We start from the raw sequence: 16873 nt of genomic DNA on the forward strand, positions 1-16873 counted from the left end.
ATAGGCAAACATCAAACAGGAACGTGTAAGTGTTGCGGGGAATTGGAATCTGTAGAACATGTGTTATTGTTGGAAGAAAATAAAGGAGGCAGCAAAGCAAGCAAGGGTATGTTTTTCCTTAGAGAGCATCCTCAATGAATCATCCAAGATGTATGGAATGGTATTGGTATTTTTAAGAGAGACAGGGCTGGAACGAAGGATTAAAATGGGTGTTTTGTTTTGTTTTGTTTTTTTCGATTTTGTTTCCTGTCACGCTCCTGTTCACACTCCAGTCCAGAGGGTGGCGGTAACGCTCCAGTAAGTTGGTTGCCAACCGCCGTAAAGCCAAACAGAAGAAGAAGAAGAGATCGAGACCTCAAGAGATCCCTCTCTGTAGCTAACAGTAGCTAGCCGGCTAATCTCCTGGACAACGCAGTTGTGTCTGTTTTATTGTCCGTTTCAATGTCCATGTCTCTTTGTCCTTCATACTACAGTGATTTTTTAATACGCCGTCAGTGACTAAAGTGAGGCAGATACCAACGGACAAGTTTAAATACGCTGGATGTTTGGCCACTGTTGCTTTCTCCCAGGATGCTAGCACACAAGCAAGCCAGCTAGCTAGCCAACCTGCTAAAGTAGCCAAATACCCGCACTGTCCGGATGCTTTGAACAGCAACGCAGCGGATTTGGGGGAGTTTCTAGTCGGCCTTGTATGATGTCAACCAACCGGCCACAGCAAAGCGCTGGTGGGGCGAGTTCAGTGCCCGGCACAAGTAGCAGCAGCACGGGAGGCAGTGGGAACACGAACGGCGGCGGTGGGAGCAACGCCGTCACAAGTAACGTTAATGGTAACAATTCTGGAAATGTTGTGCCATCCCGGACCTTGGCAGCAGCCGGCGAGGTCGCCTCGTCGGTGCCAACTTTGGCCGCCGTGCCGTCGTCCCGGAGCGGGTTTGCTTCTCTGAGCAGACCCTCTGCGTCCTCGGGCAACAGAAAGAGATCCCTCCATCAAACACCCCTTTACAACGGCCTCTTGAATTCATACGAAGATAAAAGCAACGATTTTGTCTGGTTAGTTCACTCTAGAGTTCTGTTCTGTGGATTGTAGCTGCAGGGCATTCAGACCTTCCCGGGAGTGTTTAAAAAGTTTGAAAGTTGAGTTTTGACATGCACTTAATAAGGCTTTTTTCCTCTACTTTCCCAGTCCCATTTGCTTCGAAATGATTGAAGAGGCGCACATGACAAAGTGTGGGCACAGTTTTTGGTAAGTGTTGACTTGTAGCTGAGGCTGTGGGATAGTTGCATCCCACCAAATGATTGGTTTAAGGACAATGTGACGTCAATAGCAATTTCTGCTAATTGTTAACGATTTTGCCATAATCATTTTGTGTATCAATGATGCTTACCTGCTGGGATACATGAAGACGCAGCTGTCTCCTCCACCTGTCTAGCAGTTTACCCAACTCCTAAACAAACCTTTAACACTATACAAACTAAACCACAATTTTTTTTGTTTTTGTTTTTTAAGAAAATCATTCTTTGCATCACTGAGAAACACAGATCAGACTGTGTGTGTGCGTGTGTGTGTCTGTGTGTGTGTGTGTCAGTGGAGAGACTACCAATGTCAAACAAGAAAGTTGTACACACATGTATTGAAATAATTTAAATAAAAGGATAAAACATTACATTTAAAGATGTGCAAAAGCATCATGAGAACAGAGAAGTCAAACTTGTCTGTGCTTGGTTATGCAGGGGCATTTCAGCACACTTAGATATGGCTTAACTTAATTACTAGTAACTCACACCGTAACAGTGTTCTTTTGTTCCAATGTCCTTGTACTGTTTCAGTATTCAGTTGTTTCTCCCTCCTACAGTTTCAAGTGTATCCGCCAGAGTCTGGAAGACAGCAACAGATGTCCAAAGTGTAACTATATTGTTGATAATGTGGATCAGCTGTACCCAAACTTTCTTGGTAGGTATCTTAAATCCGACGTTTTAGGTTTGTTTATGTCTAAGTTGTTGCTCTGTATTCTTTTATGCATTCACTGATGATCTGAAAACGTCAGTTCTGTGGATATGCAGTATTCGCATGTCAAGACACGATTGTCTCATAACACGTATCCATTGTGCTGCACAACATAATGATCTTAGATTTAAATCATTAGATTTTTTTGTTTCAGATCCATATATAATGTTTGTAAAAATTCTGTATTTTAAAGTTCAAAATGTATTAGGTCAAATGCATATGTTGCTTGGGGGAGAGTTGAACCTGAACAGGATAGACTCCAGTCAAAGTTCAAATAAAAAGTGCTTTAAAAGTACCCAGCAAAGCCATCACAGTCATGAAACTGCTGGTCATATCATTGCTGTGTCTATTGTATTTACCACAGCGAAACAAGCTCACTCAAAGCATCATTGCTTTACTGTTTAAGTTGCACTGTGGTCGTGTTTCTGTCATATACTTATGTAACATTTGTACCTTTCTCATTTCTTCCACCACCACCCCACCCACCATGTTCCAGTAAATGAACTGATCCTTAAACAGAAACAAAGGTCGGAGGAGAAGAGACTAAAATTAGATCATCCTGTAAGTATGACACATATATACTGTAACGCCAATGTTTATCTCTTCCTGTGATTCGTGTGAAAGTCTGTACACTCTCCTTTTCACTGTCACATTGTTAGAAAAGTCTGTTACTCATGTCACAGTCTGTGGAGTCACCACGCTTGCAACTGATCAGTGTCTCTGACCTGTAGAACGGGTCAAGGTGGCAGGTGTTCCAGGACGTGCTGAGTCCTGACCAGGAGAACTTGGACCTGGCAAATGTCAATCTGATGCTGGAGCTCCTGGTCCAGAAGAAGAAGCAGCTGGAGGCGGTAAGTAAGGGTGATCACACATCCTTCTGTGCCAGTCGTGTCGCTCATCATCGCAACTGCATTTTCTGTTTTCATAATTATTTGAGTCACAGATAACTCATTACCACTTAGACCATGTTGAAGAAGAAAGTTACAGGGTCATTTAGAAAATACACGATTCATACTTGGTTAACTTAGGAGTTAACTGTGCATGACAGTTTAACCATAAAAGAAATTATGTGAAGTGACCACATGATTGAGACAGATTAATGCAAGTAGCATATACTGAAAAAGGGAGGAACAGTGTGTCCAGAGTATCTGTTGGTCTTGAAAAGTCATTTGCAAAGGTCTTGAGTATTTTTTTTGCCTGCAGTAGACAGGTCTCTGGTGCAGCCTGCAAGAGTCTGTTCAGTCTTTTTGTGGAGTTTCAGCCAGCATCAGAACTGTAGCAAACTGATGATTTGGCAGTTGTACTGTATTACATGTTGTACCCATTTTTCTGCAAGGAGATGCTCCAGGCAGTGTCGAAACAGTCAAGAGTTGTTGAGTCGTATGAATGGTATCATTCACTAATGGTTGATGTGGTCCTTGTGGCAGAGGGTATGTGTGTTTCCTGGATTACAGATTAAGTGCAGTGAAACCTGGTACACACCACTCTTTCAGTATAGTCTGGAACATCCCCTTTTTTCTTGTTTTTGTCAATCCCTGTGAGAAAAACAAGTCATAGGAAAAGAGAAGTAGGAGCCACAAGCCATGCTGTTGACTTTCGTTGTGTCGTATCAGCACAGCAGGCATAGAACCAGTTTTGAAATCGAGTTACCTCAAATGTTAAGAGAAATTTCACTGTCTGTCTGCTAATGAATAGCAAACACTCACTACAAGATTAGAAAGGAGCAAAACATTGTTCTCATTGTTGAGATTGCCAACCAGAGGGAGCAACACCTTTAGCTTTCTCTCAGGGTAGCACATGCTTATCTTTATTTCTCTCTCGTTCACACACTCACACTCAAACACAACCTTGTAGTTCTGTCCTTTTGAGGACACCCATTGACATAATGCATTCTGCCCCTCACCCCCTAACCATAACCATCACAGCTAAACGCCAAACCAAATCTTAACTCTCAAATAGTCCTTTGAATGTCTGAAAGTGAGGACCCACCAAAATGTCCTCACTTTCAGACATATGTATCTCTCTGTCTGAATGTCTTATAAACAGACACCAGTCATCCACCAGTGACTGGTGGATGGAGGAGGAAGTCTTGGCTTGGATATCAATTTTCTGGATATCTGCTGACTTCATAGGAGGCCCCCGAAATATTGGTTGCTCCCAGAGGCTAAATTGTTGTTAGCTGATAGCCGATGAAATCTGAGTTGTCTGTGAGTCTCCGGGTTGGTCAGGCTGCTGCTGCCATGATTTCCCTGACAAAATGAGGGATGATATTCACTGACAAATGATTAAGTTGGACATTTTTTGGCTAATTTACTTAATAGTGTCCAGGTTATGGTATAATGATCCATACAATAATAGCCGGTGTAAACGGGGAGGGATGTGGAAGTCATCTGTTCAACAAATATAAATGCTACATGATGTCATCTTTGTAATGTCAAAGATGATAGATATTTGGATTGATCAAAGAACATTCTTTGTGGCTAAGCTGTTGCTGCATGCATATAAAATTGTTAGATAAACACGTCAGCACAATGATTACAAATTAGGCACAACTTTTCGCCTGAAAATGAAATACAATACCAGTTGACTAATGATAGTTATATCCAGCGAAGACACTTTTAATTCTGTCATGTTTCAAACGTTTAATGGTAACTATAATAGTAACTGCTTCAAGTTCACCACAGTTCATTCAGTTCACAGACTTTGCTGTCAGTGCTGCAGCTAGCCCACGATGTGTAGTCAGGTGTTCCCCTGCCTCTTTCACACTCCATTAAAGCAGCTAATTTTTATAGGAAACACACACTCTGCTTAGAGGCTACTGATGAATTGATTTATTAGGGATATTTCAGCAGCATCCTAAAAGTGGTTGTTCCTACTGTCCATGCTCAAATCTACACCTACACTGTCAGACAGTCTTTTTAAAGACAGATCCCTCGTGGTCTAGAATGTGACAATCAAACATTTCTAAATTGACAATAGGTCTTTAATCAGCAATCTCATGGCTATTTCCAAAAGCAGCCTAGTTTTGTATTCTGTAGGTTTCTCATTATTAAAGCAAAGGAACCAGGTCAGATTTATGATCTGTGCCCTGTACTAAATTGCCACTCCTCTTCATTCCTCTCATATTTCCTGTTTGTGAATGTGGTGATTTGAGTCACTGGCTGCCTTCGTGTTTTTCCCAGGACGCATTCCGAATACATTTTTGTTGTCGCGTGTTCGATTTGAGCCAAGTCATTTGCCTCTGTGCACGTTTCATTTTCTAGACTTTTTGTCAGACTGTGCTTGTATGATGTGATCATTCATTTTACTTTATAGATTGTGAATCAGAAATTTAGATCTACATGTAGAGATTGCATCAACTTCACATTTGATGTAGGTCTTTCTCTTTACAATCATTACTGATGTCACACAACAGCTTAATTGTCTAGTCTTGGTTACTGTTAGACAACTTGTCAATCAATATATGGGTGAGAACGGGTTCATATCCTGTGTTTTGAATTTTTGTCGGTGGAATTTCATCAAAGCCTGAAGGCACAATCCTTGATGGAAATATCTGCAGTGCGTGTAGCCCACCTTCCCTGGTGTTTATATTAGTTTAGACCGCATAAAGAAATTGCCAAATAAGAGCATCAGTCTAAAATATGACTTGACTTTCTGCTCTCAGTTCATTGTGTTATGTTAGACATTCAAAGCATGAGAAACTTCTAGCCACAGTTGTCAAAGATTGTCTGCCAACACCCATAAACCCCTGGGTTTGGGATTGTTTCCTGTAGTTGAATTGAATAACATACTTGCTCCTAATAATCTGTGGTTCATTTTCATAATTCTTTTTTTTTTTTTTCCACAGCAGAGTTTTAGTTTGAGTGAAATACTAGGCATGTCCAGGCTTTATTCAGTTGAATGCAGTACAGAACAGTTTGGACAGGGGCATGTTTACCACTGTGTTACATCATCTTTTTTTTTAACAGCACTCAATAAGTGGGAACTGAGGACACTAACAGTTGAGGTTTTAAAAGTGAAAAAAAATATCTGTCATTATGCTTGATCTATGATTTCAGCTGCTCAACAGACCGTGGTCTCCATTGCAGTATTTTGTGCATCATAATGTGCCACAAATTTTCAGGGGCTTTTCATCATCTGGCTGAAAAAACATCATCTGGATGCCACCATGTGTTGCTTCAAAACATATATGCATTAATATTGCCTTCACAGATATGTTCACAGTTACCCATTCCAGGGGCACTAACACACCCCCATACCATCACAGATGCTGGCTTTTTAAACTTTCGAACTTGCATCAGTCCATCTCACATGGATCTCACGTCTCAAGCACAAAGACGTTGACGACATTTCTGGATGTTGTTTATCTGGCTTTCGCTCTGCATGGTCGGGTCTTTCATTTGTAGATGCAGAGCTGAACTGTGTTTACACGCAATGTTTTTTCAAAGTGTTCCTAAGCCATGTTATAATATCCTTTATACAATGTTGGTTTTTAATGCACTGCTGCCTGAGGGATCGAAGGTCACAGGCATTCACTGTTCGTTTTCGCCATTGCATGCAGAGATTTCTCTGGATTCTCTGAATCTTTTAATGTTATTATGGGTTGTAGATGGTGAAATCCCTAAATTCCTTGCAATTGTGCATTGAGAAAGATTGATGTTAAACTGCTGGGCTATTTGAGATTTCCACAGTTCCTTAGTCCAGAAAAACATTGAATAGATTTTCTTTGTAGTTTTCAGTTGAGTATAAGTCGAAAAGGATTAGCAAAGGATCACATTCTATTTTACTTATGTTTCATACAGCATCTGAACCTTTTTGGAATTGGGGTTGTTGATTATTTCATTTAACTTTAGAGAAACTTTCTTGTCATAAAAGTAAAACGACTTCTGTAAAAATATACTTGGATAAAATTGGGCATTAAAAACGTACCCTGAGTAAATATGTTACCTTTTTAGGGCCATGGACACCATGGTGGATGCAACAAGCATTGTTAAGATGCATACATTTAATAGCCTCACACATTAAAAGAAACACAAACACACACATTTAAGCAACAGGCAATGCTGCATTGGCAACATTAGCTTACTTCTGGTGAGTAACCGCCATCAGTGAGTTGTATTCACCTGTCTGAATGGCATCCTGTGAGCCGTGCACTCCATGAAGTCTTCCACCATGTGTTCCAGATTAAACGTCCTTGCTTATTCACTCTCAGTGTCTGGGAATATAACCAGGACGCCAAACATCCAATCACCTGGCCTGGCATGGGTGCATGGTAGGGGTGGGCAATATGACCTAAAATTAATATCTGTTTTTTTTGGGGTGGGTTTTTTTTTTTTTCCCTGATGATGGTGTTATATCGGTATCAAAATAGATTATATATGTACAGTAGTCAGTTTACTATAATGCAGAGGAGGCCTTCCTGTGCCAACACAACCAGCTGAGCTTGTGTCGCAGTGTGAAGTGTGGAGATAACGTTAGCTGTGACAATGTGAGACGACACAAAAAGCTACATGAAAAACAGTTTTCCACATCCAATCTGCTACTCTGTTTATTTAACTGGCTTCAAATGAGGCTTAATGCTCACACGGGAAGTACAGTTGGAGAAGACATTAATGTCTATGCGAATCTAAGAATGTGTAGCATTGAGATGATAAAGCATGGCCTTTGAAATGACTTGTCTACATAATTTTACTCTTCTTAGTAAAAGAAAGGTGTTTTTGAAGCTTTACTGTCCAACACGCTTTTGCCTCTGGCGACTAAAAATGTTTTCATATGATCTCATTGTCTCGTTAAAGAATGGGTTAAGGTATTCCACAGCTTCACTTGCAGTTGTGTGTGATTATGTGTGATGTCTGTCTCTCCACTAGGAATCCCAAGCAGCTCAGAGGCAGATCCTCATGGAGTTCTTTAAAGAAGCAAGGAGAAACAAGAGAGAGGTACTGTAGTTTTTACAGTCATAATATTACAATTGTACTGCTGACAAAGACCGGTGTGTTGGGAATACAGTGCCGTTTTCAAGAATAAGTAATAATATGAAAATATGGAATGTTGGTATGGTTGGTTGGATAAAACTCAACTTTCTGCAAATAAAACGCATCAACACAAACAATAGAGGGTGTTTTAAGAATATGTAAAATATAAAGAATTATGTGGTATCTCCATATAGCATGTTTATCTGTGTTTCTGGCTTTGTCAACAGCAACTGGAGCAACTGCAGAAAGAGCTCAACTTTCTAGAAGAGGACATAAAGCGTGTTGAGGTAAAGTAACAGAAAACCAAACCCTCATTCACAGTTTGTTCTAGAGGAGCAGCAGACAGGATTATGAAATCATATTATATTTTCAAATGGCAATCATCATCACCGCTTAAGTTAGACAAACATGTTATTTCTGTGCAATTTTCCAGGAAATGAGCGGGCTGTACTCCCCGATTATGGAGGCAGAGTGCACGGTCCCGAACGTGGAGGCTCCCTCACCAGCACCCAGGTACAGCTGACCTCTCTGTTCCACCCAGTTATATATATATTTACAGCAAATGAGGCCATCATCAGCACAAAATAGCTAACCACACTTACCACACTTTACTAAAGGAGAGACCCATTCTCAGCACAGATGATTGTTACTGATGTTTTGCCTTTTGCTCTCTAATAGCTACAACCTGATTCCAAAAAAGCTGGGACGCTTCGTGAAACATAAATATAAAAAAACAGTGTGATAATTTGCTGATTCGTTTTGACATATACGCAATCGAAAACAGTACGATGAAAATATATTTAATGTTTTTACCTCGTCAGCTTCATTGATTTTTGTAAATATCTGTTTATTCTGAATTTGATGCATGTTTCAAACAAGTTGGGACAGGAGCAACAAAAGACTGGGAAAGTTGTGGAACGCTCCAAAAACACCTGTTTGGATCATTCCACAGGTAAACAGGTTGATTGGTAACAGGTGATAGTATCATGATTGGGTATGAGAGGCTCACAAACACAGATGGAGCGAGGCTCACCACTTTGAACACATTATTGGGCTCAGGAACACTTTCTTAAACAGCTATCACAATGTGGTTGCAAATGATTGCGTTCTGTTTTTATTTATGTTTCACACAGTGTCCCAGTTTTGTTTGGAATCTGGGTCGTACTAGAGTTTTATGCTAGCTAATAGCAAAGCACATACATATAATACAGATGTTATGGGCTCCTGTGTAACTGTATTGTGTGCCTTGTATATCTGTTTGTGTGTTTTTGTTTGTTGAGTAGCTGCAGTAGTATTATTGACCCACCTGACTACAGCCAGCCTCCAGGATTTGGTGGAACAACCCAGGTTAGTCAGAGAAACACACATGCTGGTTGGTTTTTAAATCCATTTCTGTCCCTCTTCAAGAGTCACATTATTGTTATTTTCATTATGTTGTTGGATTTTCATTGACTTGTAATCTGTTTAACTATTTATTTGCTTATGTCTTATTATAGTTTTATAATATGACTGCAGACCATTGATTTTCCCTCAAGGAATATGACAAAAGTCCCTCAGATATTTCAAACATCTTAGTGGTTAGAATGGATATCAAACGAAGGGCCTGCCAAGTTCACACAAATGTTTTATTCTAATGCTAACACAAAGAAAATCTTGTACATTGTCAGTGTATTTTAAATGTGTTTTAACAGAATAAATGTCAGAATGACTTCAGCATTGACTTCACCGTACTTTTAAACACTTTGTTTTGCCAGGGCAAAAGACAGACCTGGTACAACAGCACCCTGGCGTCAAGGAGGAAGAGGCTGACGGCTCATTTTGAGGATCTGGAGCAGTGCTACTTCTCCAACAAGATGTCTCGCATCACAGGTATTAATCCCACAAAGAATGGCGGCTTCATACTCTCACAGCTGTTGACAGCACAGAAAAATCTGTAGTCTGATCTGTTGTTTTGATTCTGTACATCATCGGAGAAGCTGGACTGCAGTTGCATGAAGGAAGGACATTAGTAAGGCTTCAGTTCTCAGAACTGGATTTTCATTCAGAGGATGGATGGGTGGCAGAATCCGCCTCACACCAGTGTTATTGCTAAAGGTACTGTTTCTTAAAATGAAGACCACAGTCACCACAAATTTCACTGCTTGCTGTTAGAGTGAGTGTTTCTGATGAAAAGTCTCAGCTCGTAGCTGGAAGAATTACACCATCATTTCACTTTGTGCTGCGAGACAAGCCAGCAGGTTTCCAGAAAAACCCGACATGGTGGCACACAAGACAAAATCTTCTTTGTTTTTTGTAGTTCTATTAATGTGGTAAAAATGTATTGCTGTTAAAATGTGACACAAAGCTCCTGCAACATTAGTATGGTGATATTTTCCCTCTTTGTTCCATAGCACGCAGTATATAGTTCATGCCCCCAAATGCCCCTTGTGACCAGTATTTTGATAGTGTGTGTTTGTTGTGTTCAGAGGAGGGCAGGAACCTGAATCAGCTGGACGATTTCATGGAGTGCCTCTCTAAGTTTACCCGCTACAACTCTGTGCGACCACTCGCCACCCTCTCGTATGCCAGTGACCTCTATAATGGCTCCAGTATTGTCTCCAGGTACAAAAAGGAAAAGATTGAACTTCTGTGTTTCTCTTTTACACTTTTTTGGCATTGACCTGTGACGGCTCAGTGTGTGATTGTTAACATTTTGTATGGATATTTGTGAGCTTGTATGTATGTATATCTTCATCAACCTTCTCACTATTCTCACCTGTGTTTCAGTATTGAGTTTGACCGTGACTGTGACTACTTTGCCATCGCCGGTGTGACCAAGAAGATCAAAGTGTTTGAGTATGGCACAGTGATCCAGGATGCGGTGGACATCCACTACCCTGTTAACGAAATGACCTGCAATTCCAAAATCAGGTAGGGGAAATGAGGAGAGGAGCAGTGTTTCATGAAATGCTTGTTGACTGGCATAGATTTGAAAAACTATACTTAATCGAAACCAGAAACCAAAAGTGACTGAAACACTTCTTGATTTGGCCGACTGTGAACTTGAGTCTCAAAGTGAAAGTGATCCCAATCTTGTTTGCTGCAGCTGTATCAGCTGGAGCAGCTATCACAAGAACCTTCTGGCCAGCAGTGACTATGAGGGTACTGTCATCCTGTGGGATGGATTCACTGGCCAGAGGTCCAAAGTCTACCAGGTATGATACCTCAGTCTTAGAGCATCGCTTTTTCAATAACATTTGGCAGGACCCCTGTTCTCATTTCCTCTGCTTTCTTTTCAGGAGCATGAAAAACGGTGTTGGAGTGTTGACTTCAATCTGATGGACCCCAAGCTGTTAGCCTCCGGTTCTGACGATGCTAAAGGTAACTGAGGAGCACGACATCTGGCAGGTTTTCCGACCTTAAGTGTCTTCTACCTGTCCAGGCTCTGTTCCACTCCATGTTTAGCCATCGTGAAATGTTCACTTCTGTTTTTGTGTTTCAGTGAAGTTATGGTCAACCAATCTTGACAACTCCGTGGCTAGCATTGAGGCCAAGGCCAATGTGTGCTGTGTTAAATTCAGTCCAACCTCCAGGTATCATCTGGCCTTTGGCTGTGCAGGTAAGATCAGGATTAGTTTTATGTTGTGAGTGTCAGGTTTCTCTAGTCTATATCCTATAACATTACTGGCTGTAGAGGCCAGTCGCTGATGCATGTAAATATTGTGAGAAAATTTCTCCGTAGGGGGATAAAGGAGATAAGAATTTGTCTCTGCTCAAAACCACAGGCAAAGAAACTCGTTGTGAAGTATCGTTATTATTGCAGCCTGACAGGGTGCGCACACCACTGCAGTTTTTTCCTTGTAGACTTCTGAAATTCTTTTGTGGTCACACAGACTCCGGTGGTCCAGACATGTTGTTGCAGCAGCACAATGACTGAAAAAAGTGCAGATGAGTATAGGAAGGGAAGAGAAGAGAAATAAATAATAGAGGTATATAAAACTAAAAACAAGAAAAGAATAAAACATTTGGAGACAGACCTACTGGTGAAGCGACAGCGCCGTGATTCATAACAGCAGACACAAGTCTATGTTAATGGCAAAATTAAGAGAAATAAGAATTAGAAATATTCTCTTGTACAGAGAAACAGTCCTTCACCTAGCTAACATTGGATGAACAGAGCAACACAGAAACTCTGTTATCCAGCAGTGAATTGCCCTGGCTTTATTTACACCATTCCCTGTGTCCCTGTGGTCCAAGTACACTAAGCCTGGAAAAGGAAACCCCTCCTTGACCTTGAAATCGTTGGTTTGCTGTCTGGAATAAAGCTAGGACCCTGGAATAAAAGCCAGCAGGCACAGTGTACCGTTCATTCAAAAACAGACCTGATGGAGTGCAAGAAACACACGTTTTAGCAAATGTCAACAAAGGCATTGCACCATCATTTCACCATGGCCGCCTGCCTTGGAGGTTACTGGATATGTCTCACACTGAGAGTTGTTTCCACTGATGAAGGACACCTTGCTGAGCAGCCTCGCATACAACAGCCCCTCTGGAGTGTTCTCTCAACCCTCCCACCTGAACGCATACCATGTTTTTTTTTTTTCCCTCGCACGCAGACCACTGTGTCCACTACTATGACCTACGCAATACTAAGCAGCCAATCATGGTGTTCAAAGGTCACAGGAAGGCAGTGTCCTATGCCAAGTTTGTCAACGGAGAGGAAATTGTTTCCGCGTAAGTCAGTTTAACCTTATTTTTACTACATAAAAAAAAGACTGTCATGACTACCATGTTTGTTCTTTCTGCAAAGACACTTTTACACCATCTATTATATGCTGTATACTTGTATAATCCCCCTATGCCCCTATGACACATATTGTTGTCTGTACTGCTTTCACAAAGCACATACATTTACAGGTTGACAATGTTCTGCGACTGATTAGTGAAGAGCAATTTTAGCAAGTTCTTGACTCATTGTATCTCCACCCTTTGCCTGGCAGCTCAACAGACAGTCAGCTGAAGCTTTGGAACGTCAACAAACCTCACTGCCTGCGCTCCTTCAAGGGACACATCAACGAGAAGAACTTTGTAGGCCTGGCTTCCAATGGAGACTATGTTGCCTGTGGTAAGGATAGTAAAAAGAAGCCCATTCTGACAAGCGGCAACTGAATCTGTAACGCAGCATTGACTTGACATGTTTTTTTTATTCATCCCCCGAGGCAGTTATAACAGCACCCAGCTCCCTTTAACGAAACACACACACACACCAATTAAAAAATTTGTAGAATCTCAATAAAACATGACCTTTTGTGTGTGTGTGCGTGTGTGTGTGTGCGCTCATACAGGCAGTGAAAACAACTCCTTGTACCTGTACTACAAAGGACTTTCCAAGACACTGTTAACATTCAAGTTCGACACAGTGAAGAGCGTCTTGGACAAGGACAAGAAGGAGGACGACACCAATGAGTTTGTCAGTGCTGTCTGCTGGAGAGCCCTGCCTGATGGAGTGAGTTCGCTGCATTATTACACTGTTGTTGTTGTTCGTTTTCCATGTGCTAAACTAGAAGGAAGATCCCAGCAGCTGGTTTGTTATTACTCTGACTAAACAGATCATGTTCAAGATGGAAACATGTTTGAGCCATGAAAACGAGCAAAAACTCAGTCGTCACAAAAGGAACCAAACAGTTCTCTGTTGACTGTTGTATATTTTCATGTCAAATTATGTGAAACAGATTGTAATGTTGTCCTGTAGGTGATTAAATATCCATGAGTAACTTACACTATGTTTTTTAATAGTGCTACTTTGTTTTTCAGGAGTCCAATGTACTGATTGCTGCAAACAGTCAAGGAACAATCAAGGTTTGTGCTTTGAAATGTTTATGTAAAGCATGCTAATAACTACAGGGCCGCTGCATCAGCTGCCAGATTCCTGTCGAGGTATCATGCCTAGTCAGAGCTAGCAACTCGAGTGATGGATATTTTTGCATGAAAAACTGAAGAATCGATAGATGCCTTCATTTTCTGTCAGCCTTTTGAGATCTAGAACAATAGCAACTTGCTTTTGTATCTGTTACCTAGTGTTACCTAGAGGGTAATCTTTATGATGTTTTGAAGGTACATCCATAATCCAAATGTAATGCCTTTAATAATAACTGCAAAGGGTGAAAATACGTACAAAATAGTCCACATGTGAACTGTAGTTTCTGGATACTTTGAGTCCAAAAACAGGAGATGCTGTTCAGCTTTGTTGTACAGGGATGTCACAGTGGCAGTAATTTCAAAAGCTCTCTATATCAAATCAAAGTTACTGGAGTGGGGGAAAGCATGTTTTTGTTATCTAGGTGACACAGTGACTGTATGGTGAAACAGTGGTTTTGGGGTTACGTGTTTAGACTACATAGTATACAGAACAGAGCAAAGCTGATTTCCCAGCTGCGTGTGCACTTAGTCTGAATTATTGGATTTAAAATGTCCTTCTCTGTGGGATTAATATGGCCTTTCAGACTTTCTTCAGTACAGATACAGCTTTGATTGCTACCTATCAAAGCAGTGACTGCGCTCATCTTGTTGTTGTAGCTCTTGGACAATGACGGTGAGCTACAGAAAACGTTACAGCTGTGTTTTCTCTCCACACAGGTACTTGAGCTCGTCTGAAGGCCCACCACATCTTCAGTGTGCAATAGAACCACCATCAGCCTCTCTTTGTCCGGTAGAGGATAAGTCTGACGCAGGGAGAGCCCAGGCTGCCTGCTGAACTAGGATACCCGACTACACCCGGAGAGCTGAAATGAACTGAAGGTGTCTTATTTTAATGAGCGACGGTAAAGACTTGGAGCGGTGCATCAGTATAGCAGGAGAAGATGTGCTGTCATTTTACTGCAGGAAACCGAGGACCTAGCTTGGGCACAAATGGAACAAGAGACTTCAGAAAGCATTTTTCTTTCTTTTCGGTGAAGTTATATTGACTACAGTAGAACACCTCTTTATGGTTTTAGGTCAAATCAACACTTGTACCTTTTTTTAATCAAGCTGTTGCTCTCAAGGGTACATCCAGCCAAATGCTACTAGTGTGATGCATTTTTCCTTTTAAAGGCCAAAGCACAAGACAAAATGACATGCAAAAATGGTGTCTTCACAAGAAGCTTTTCACCCCCCCCCCCCTCATTGTTTGTCACTGTTCACATTTCCCCTGGATGTGTAGTTTTTGTTTTTTTGTCGTTTTTGTTTTTCAGATTGAGAGAAGCCAGTTTAAATAAATATGACTTGAATTTCATTGTCAATCGTATCGTCGGTTCCTTTCCTGGCTTAAGAATGTGAGGTAGTGTACGGAAATCAAGGAAGACCAACGGATCATGGAAATGTTGAGAAACTCTCTGATATTTCTGTTACTATCGGAACAAAATGAGATTTGACGTGTTTGTCTGTAATCACAGTGAAACTCATGTAATTTAAGGCATTGATCTGCAATGCTACATGGAACTGGATTATTTTTCCACGTATGTGAGCTGTTTGTTGCTCGTTGAAAAATGAGAACCTCACAGAATCAGATTTAGTTCTTTTAAAGTAGCAATGGAAATACTCTTTACATACTGTAGGTTCAAACGTCTGAACTGAGCTGCATTGTAACTTCAACAACTGTGGAGGAGTGATCCATGTTGACATTGACATCGAGAGGATTTGGTAAACACCGCCAAGACCTAAATATTTTATGATAACTGAGTGAGAGAGGTGTTTTGTATTTGTATAACTGAATAAATTATTTCGAAACAATTTTGTCTTGTTTGGTCATATTTTTATTAGATATTTTTGGCATTTCAATGATTCTCTTGACTGAACTTGTATGACTGAGTAATGTGTTTACTGTTCGTAATGGGTCTCATATGGGGTGTTTGAGCCTTGTGTGAAATGGTAATCTGTTAAATCTTCACGTTCCCAGAACACGTCCGTATTAACTGAAACACCAGAGAGCCATTAAATGTCATCTAAACCCCGAGGCTGTTTACTTCATGTGTGAAACTTGTTCCTGCAAGATACTTCCATTGTGCCTCTGTTATTTAGGAAATTTCCTGCAGTCTTCTGTAATGTTTGCGCAAACAAAGGATTATAAAGTTTCACAGGATAACAATCAAGGCTCTGGACTAGCATGGGGATGTGTTTCCAATCATTTCCCAATACGTGTTTTTGTTCATTGATTAATGACGCATTAGTTCGTACATCATTAAAGACCTCAGGATTTTTATACCAGTAAGTATCATATTTGCTGTATACTGTATGTGTGTGGCAAACAATTATTTTTAATAACTAAGTACCTTTTCCAACTCAATTCCGATAAATTAAGATTGTTGGGATGACATTTGAATCATTTAGGGCATCACTGTTTACACGGAGTTCAAACTGTACAATCTATGGAAAAATGATGAACACATTTTACATATGCAGCATGTGTACATGCACACAGACACACAAATGAAATGGATAGCACACCTAGTAAATTACCAGTTCACTTTATGATATATATGTTGTATTTCAAGCTTGTTAATCTTTGGAAATATCACTCTTTGAATGGTCATGGCGCCATATTCTGTGTTTGACAAATCCATGTTTTTAATTGGGTCGCAGATTGATTTGCATGGGCATAATGAATGCTTCGGCTTCAAACTCAGTGCTACTCAAGTTGTTGTCTCAATGTGTTCTCAGTCCAGCAAAGATAAGATAAGACAAGCTAGACAGAAATCTTTATCAACTGTTGGAGGACAGACAGGGGAAGCCGCTGTCTCTCTCTGAGGTAAAAACTTTGTGGCTTTGATCAGTCTATCAACACATGATGGCAATATACTCAGCCAGTTGGAGAAGGAAGCCTGCACTCTGCTCGGTGGTAACTGTAATCGTCTACATCGCTTCCTCTGTCCCTGCATTT

At 40.7% G+C, this 16873-nt stretch overlaps 1 protein-coding gene across 1 annotated transcript; it reads left to right on the forward strand.

Moving 5' to 3' along the window:
* The first annotated feature begins 380 nt into the window (after positions 1-380).
* cop1 (COP1 E3 ubiquitin ligase) lies at positions 381-15229 on the forward strand. The gene is made up of 20 exons (XM_041949000.1): positions 381-1050; positions 1184-1243; positions 1854-1951; positions 2502-2566; positions 2737-2856; positions 7873-7941; positions 8205-8264; positions 8411-8490; positions 9261-9324; positions 9732-9846; positions 10443-10578; positions 10744-10887; positions 11063-11171; positions 11256-11337; positions 11459-11575; positions 12573-12690; positions 12957-13081; positions 13302-13462; positions 13771-13815; positions 14593-15229. The coding sequence occupies exons 1-20, from the start codon at positions 692-694 to the stop codon at positions 14608-14610; spliced, it is 2145 nt and encodes a 714-aa protein (XP_041804934.1). The 5' UTR covers positions 381-691; the 3' UTR covers positions 14611-15229.
* Positions 15230-16873: the final 1644 nt, after the last annotated feature.

The sequence above is a fragment of the Chelmon rostratus genome, chromosome 12, assembly GCF_017976325.1.
Source record: "Chelmon rostratus isolate fCheRos1 chromosome 12, fCheRos1.pri, whole genome shotgun sequence".
Classification (NCBI taxonomy): domain Eukaryota; kingdom Metazoa; phylum Chordata; class Actinopteri; order Chaetodontiformes; family Chaetodontidae; genus Chelmon; species Chelmon rostratus.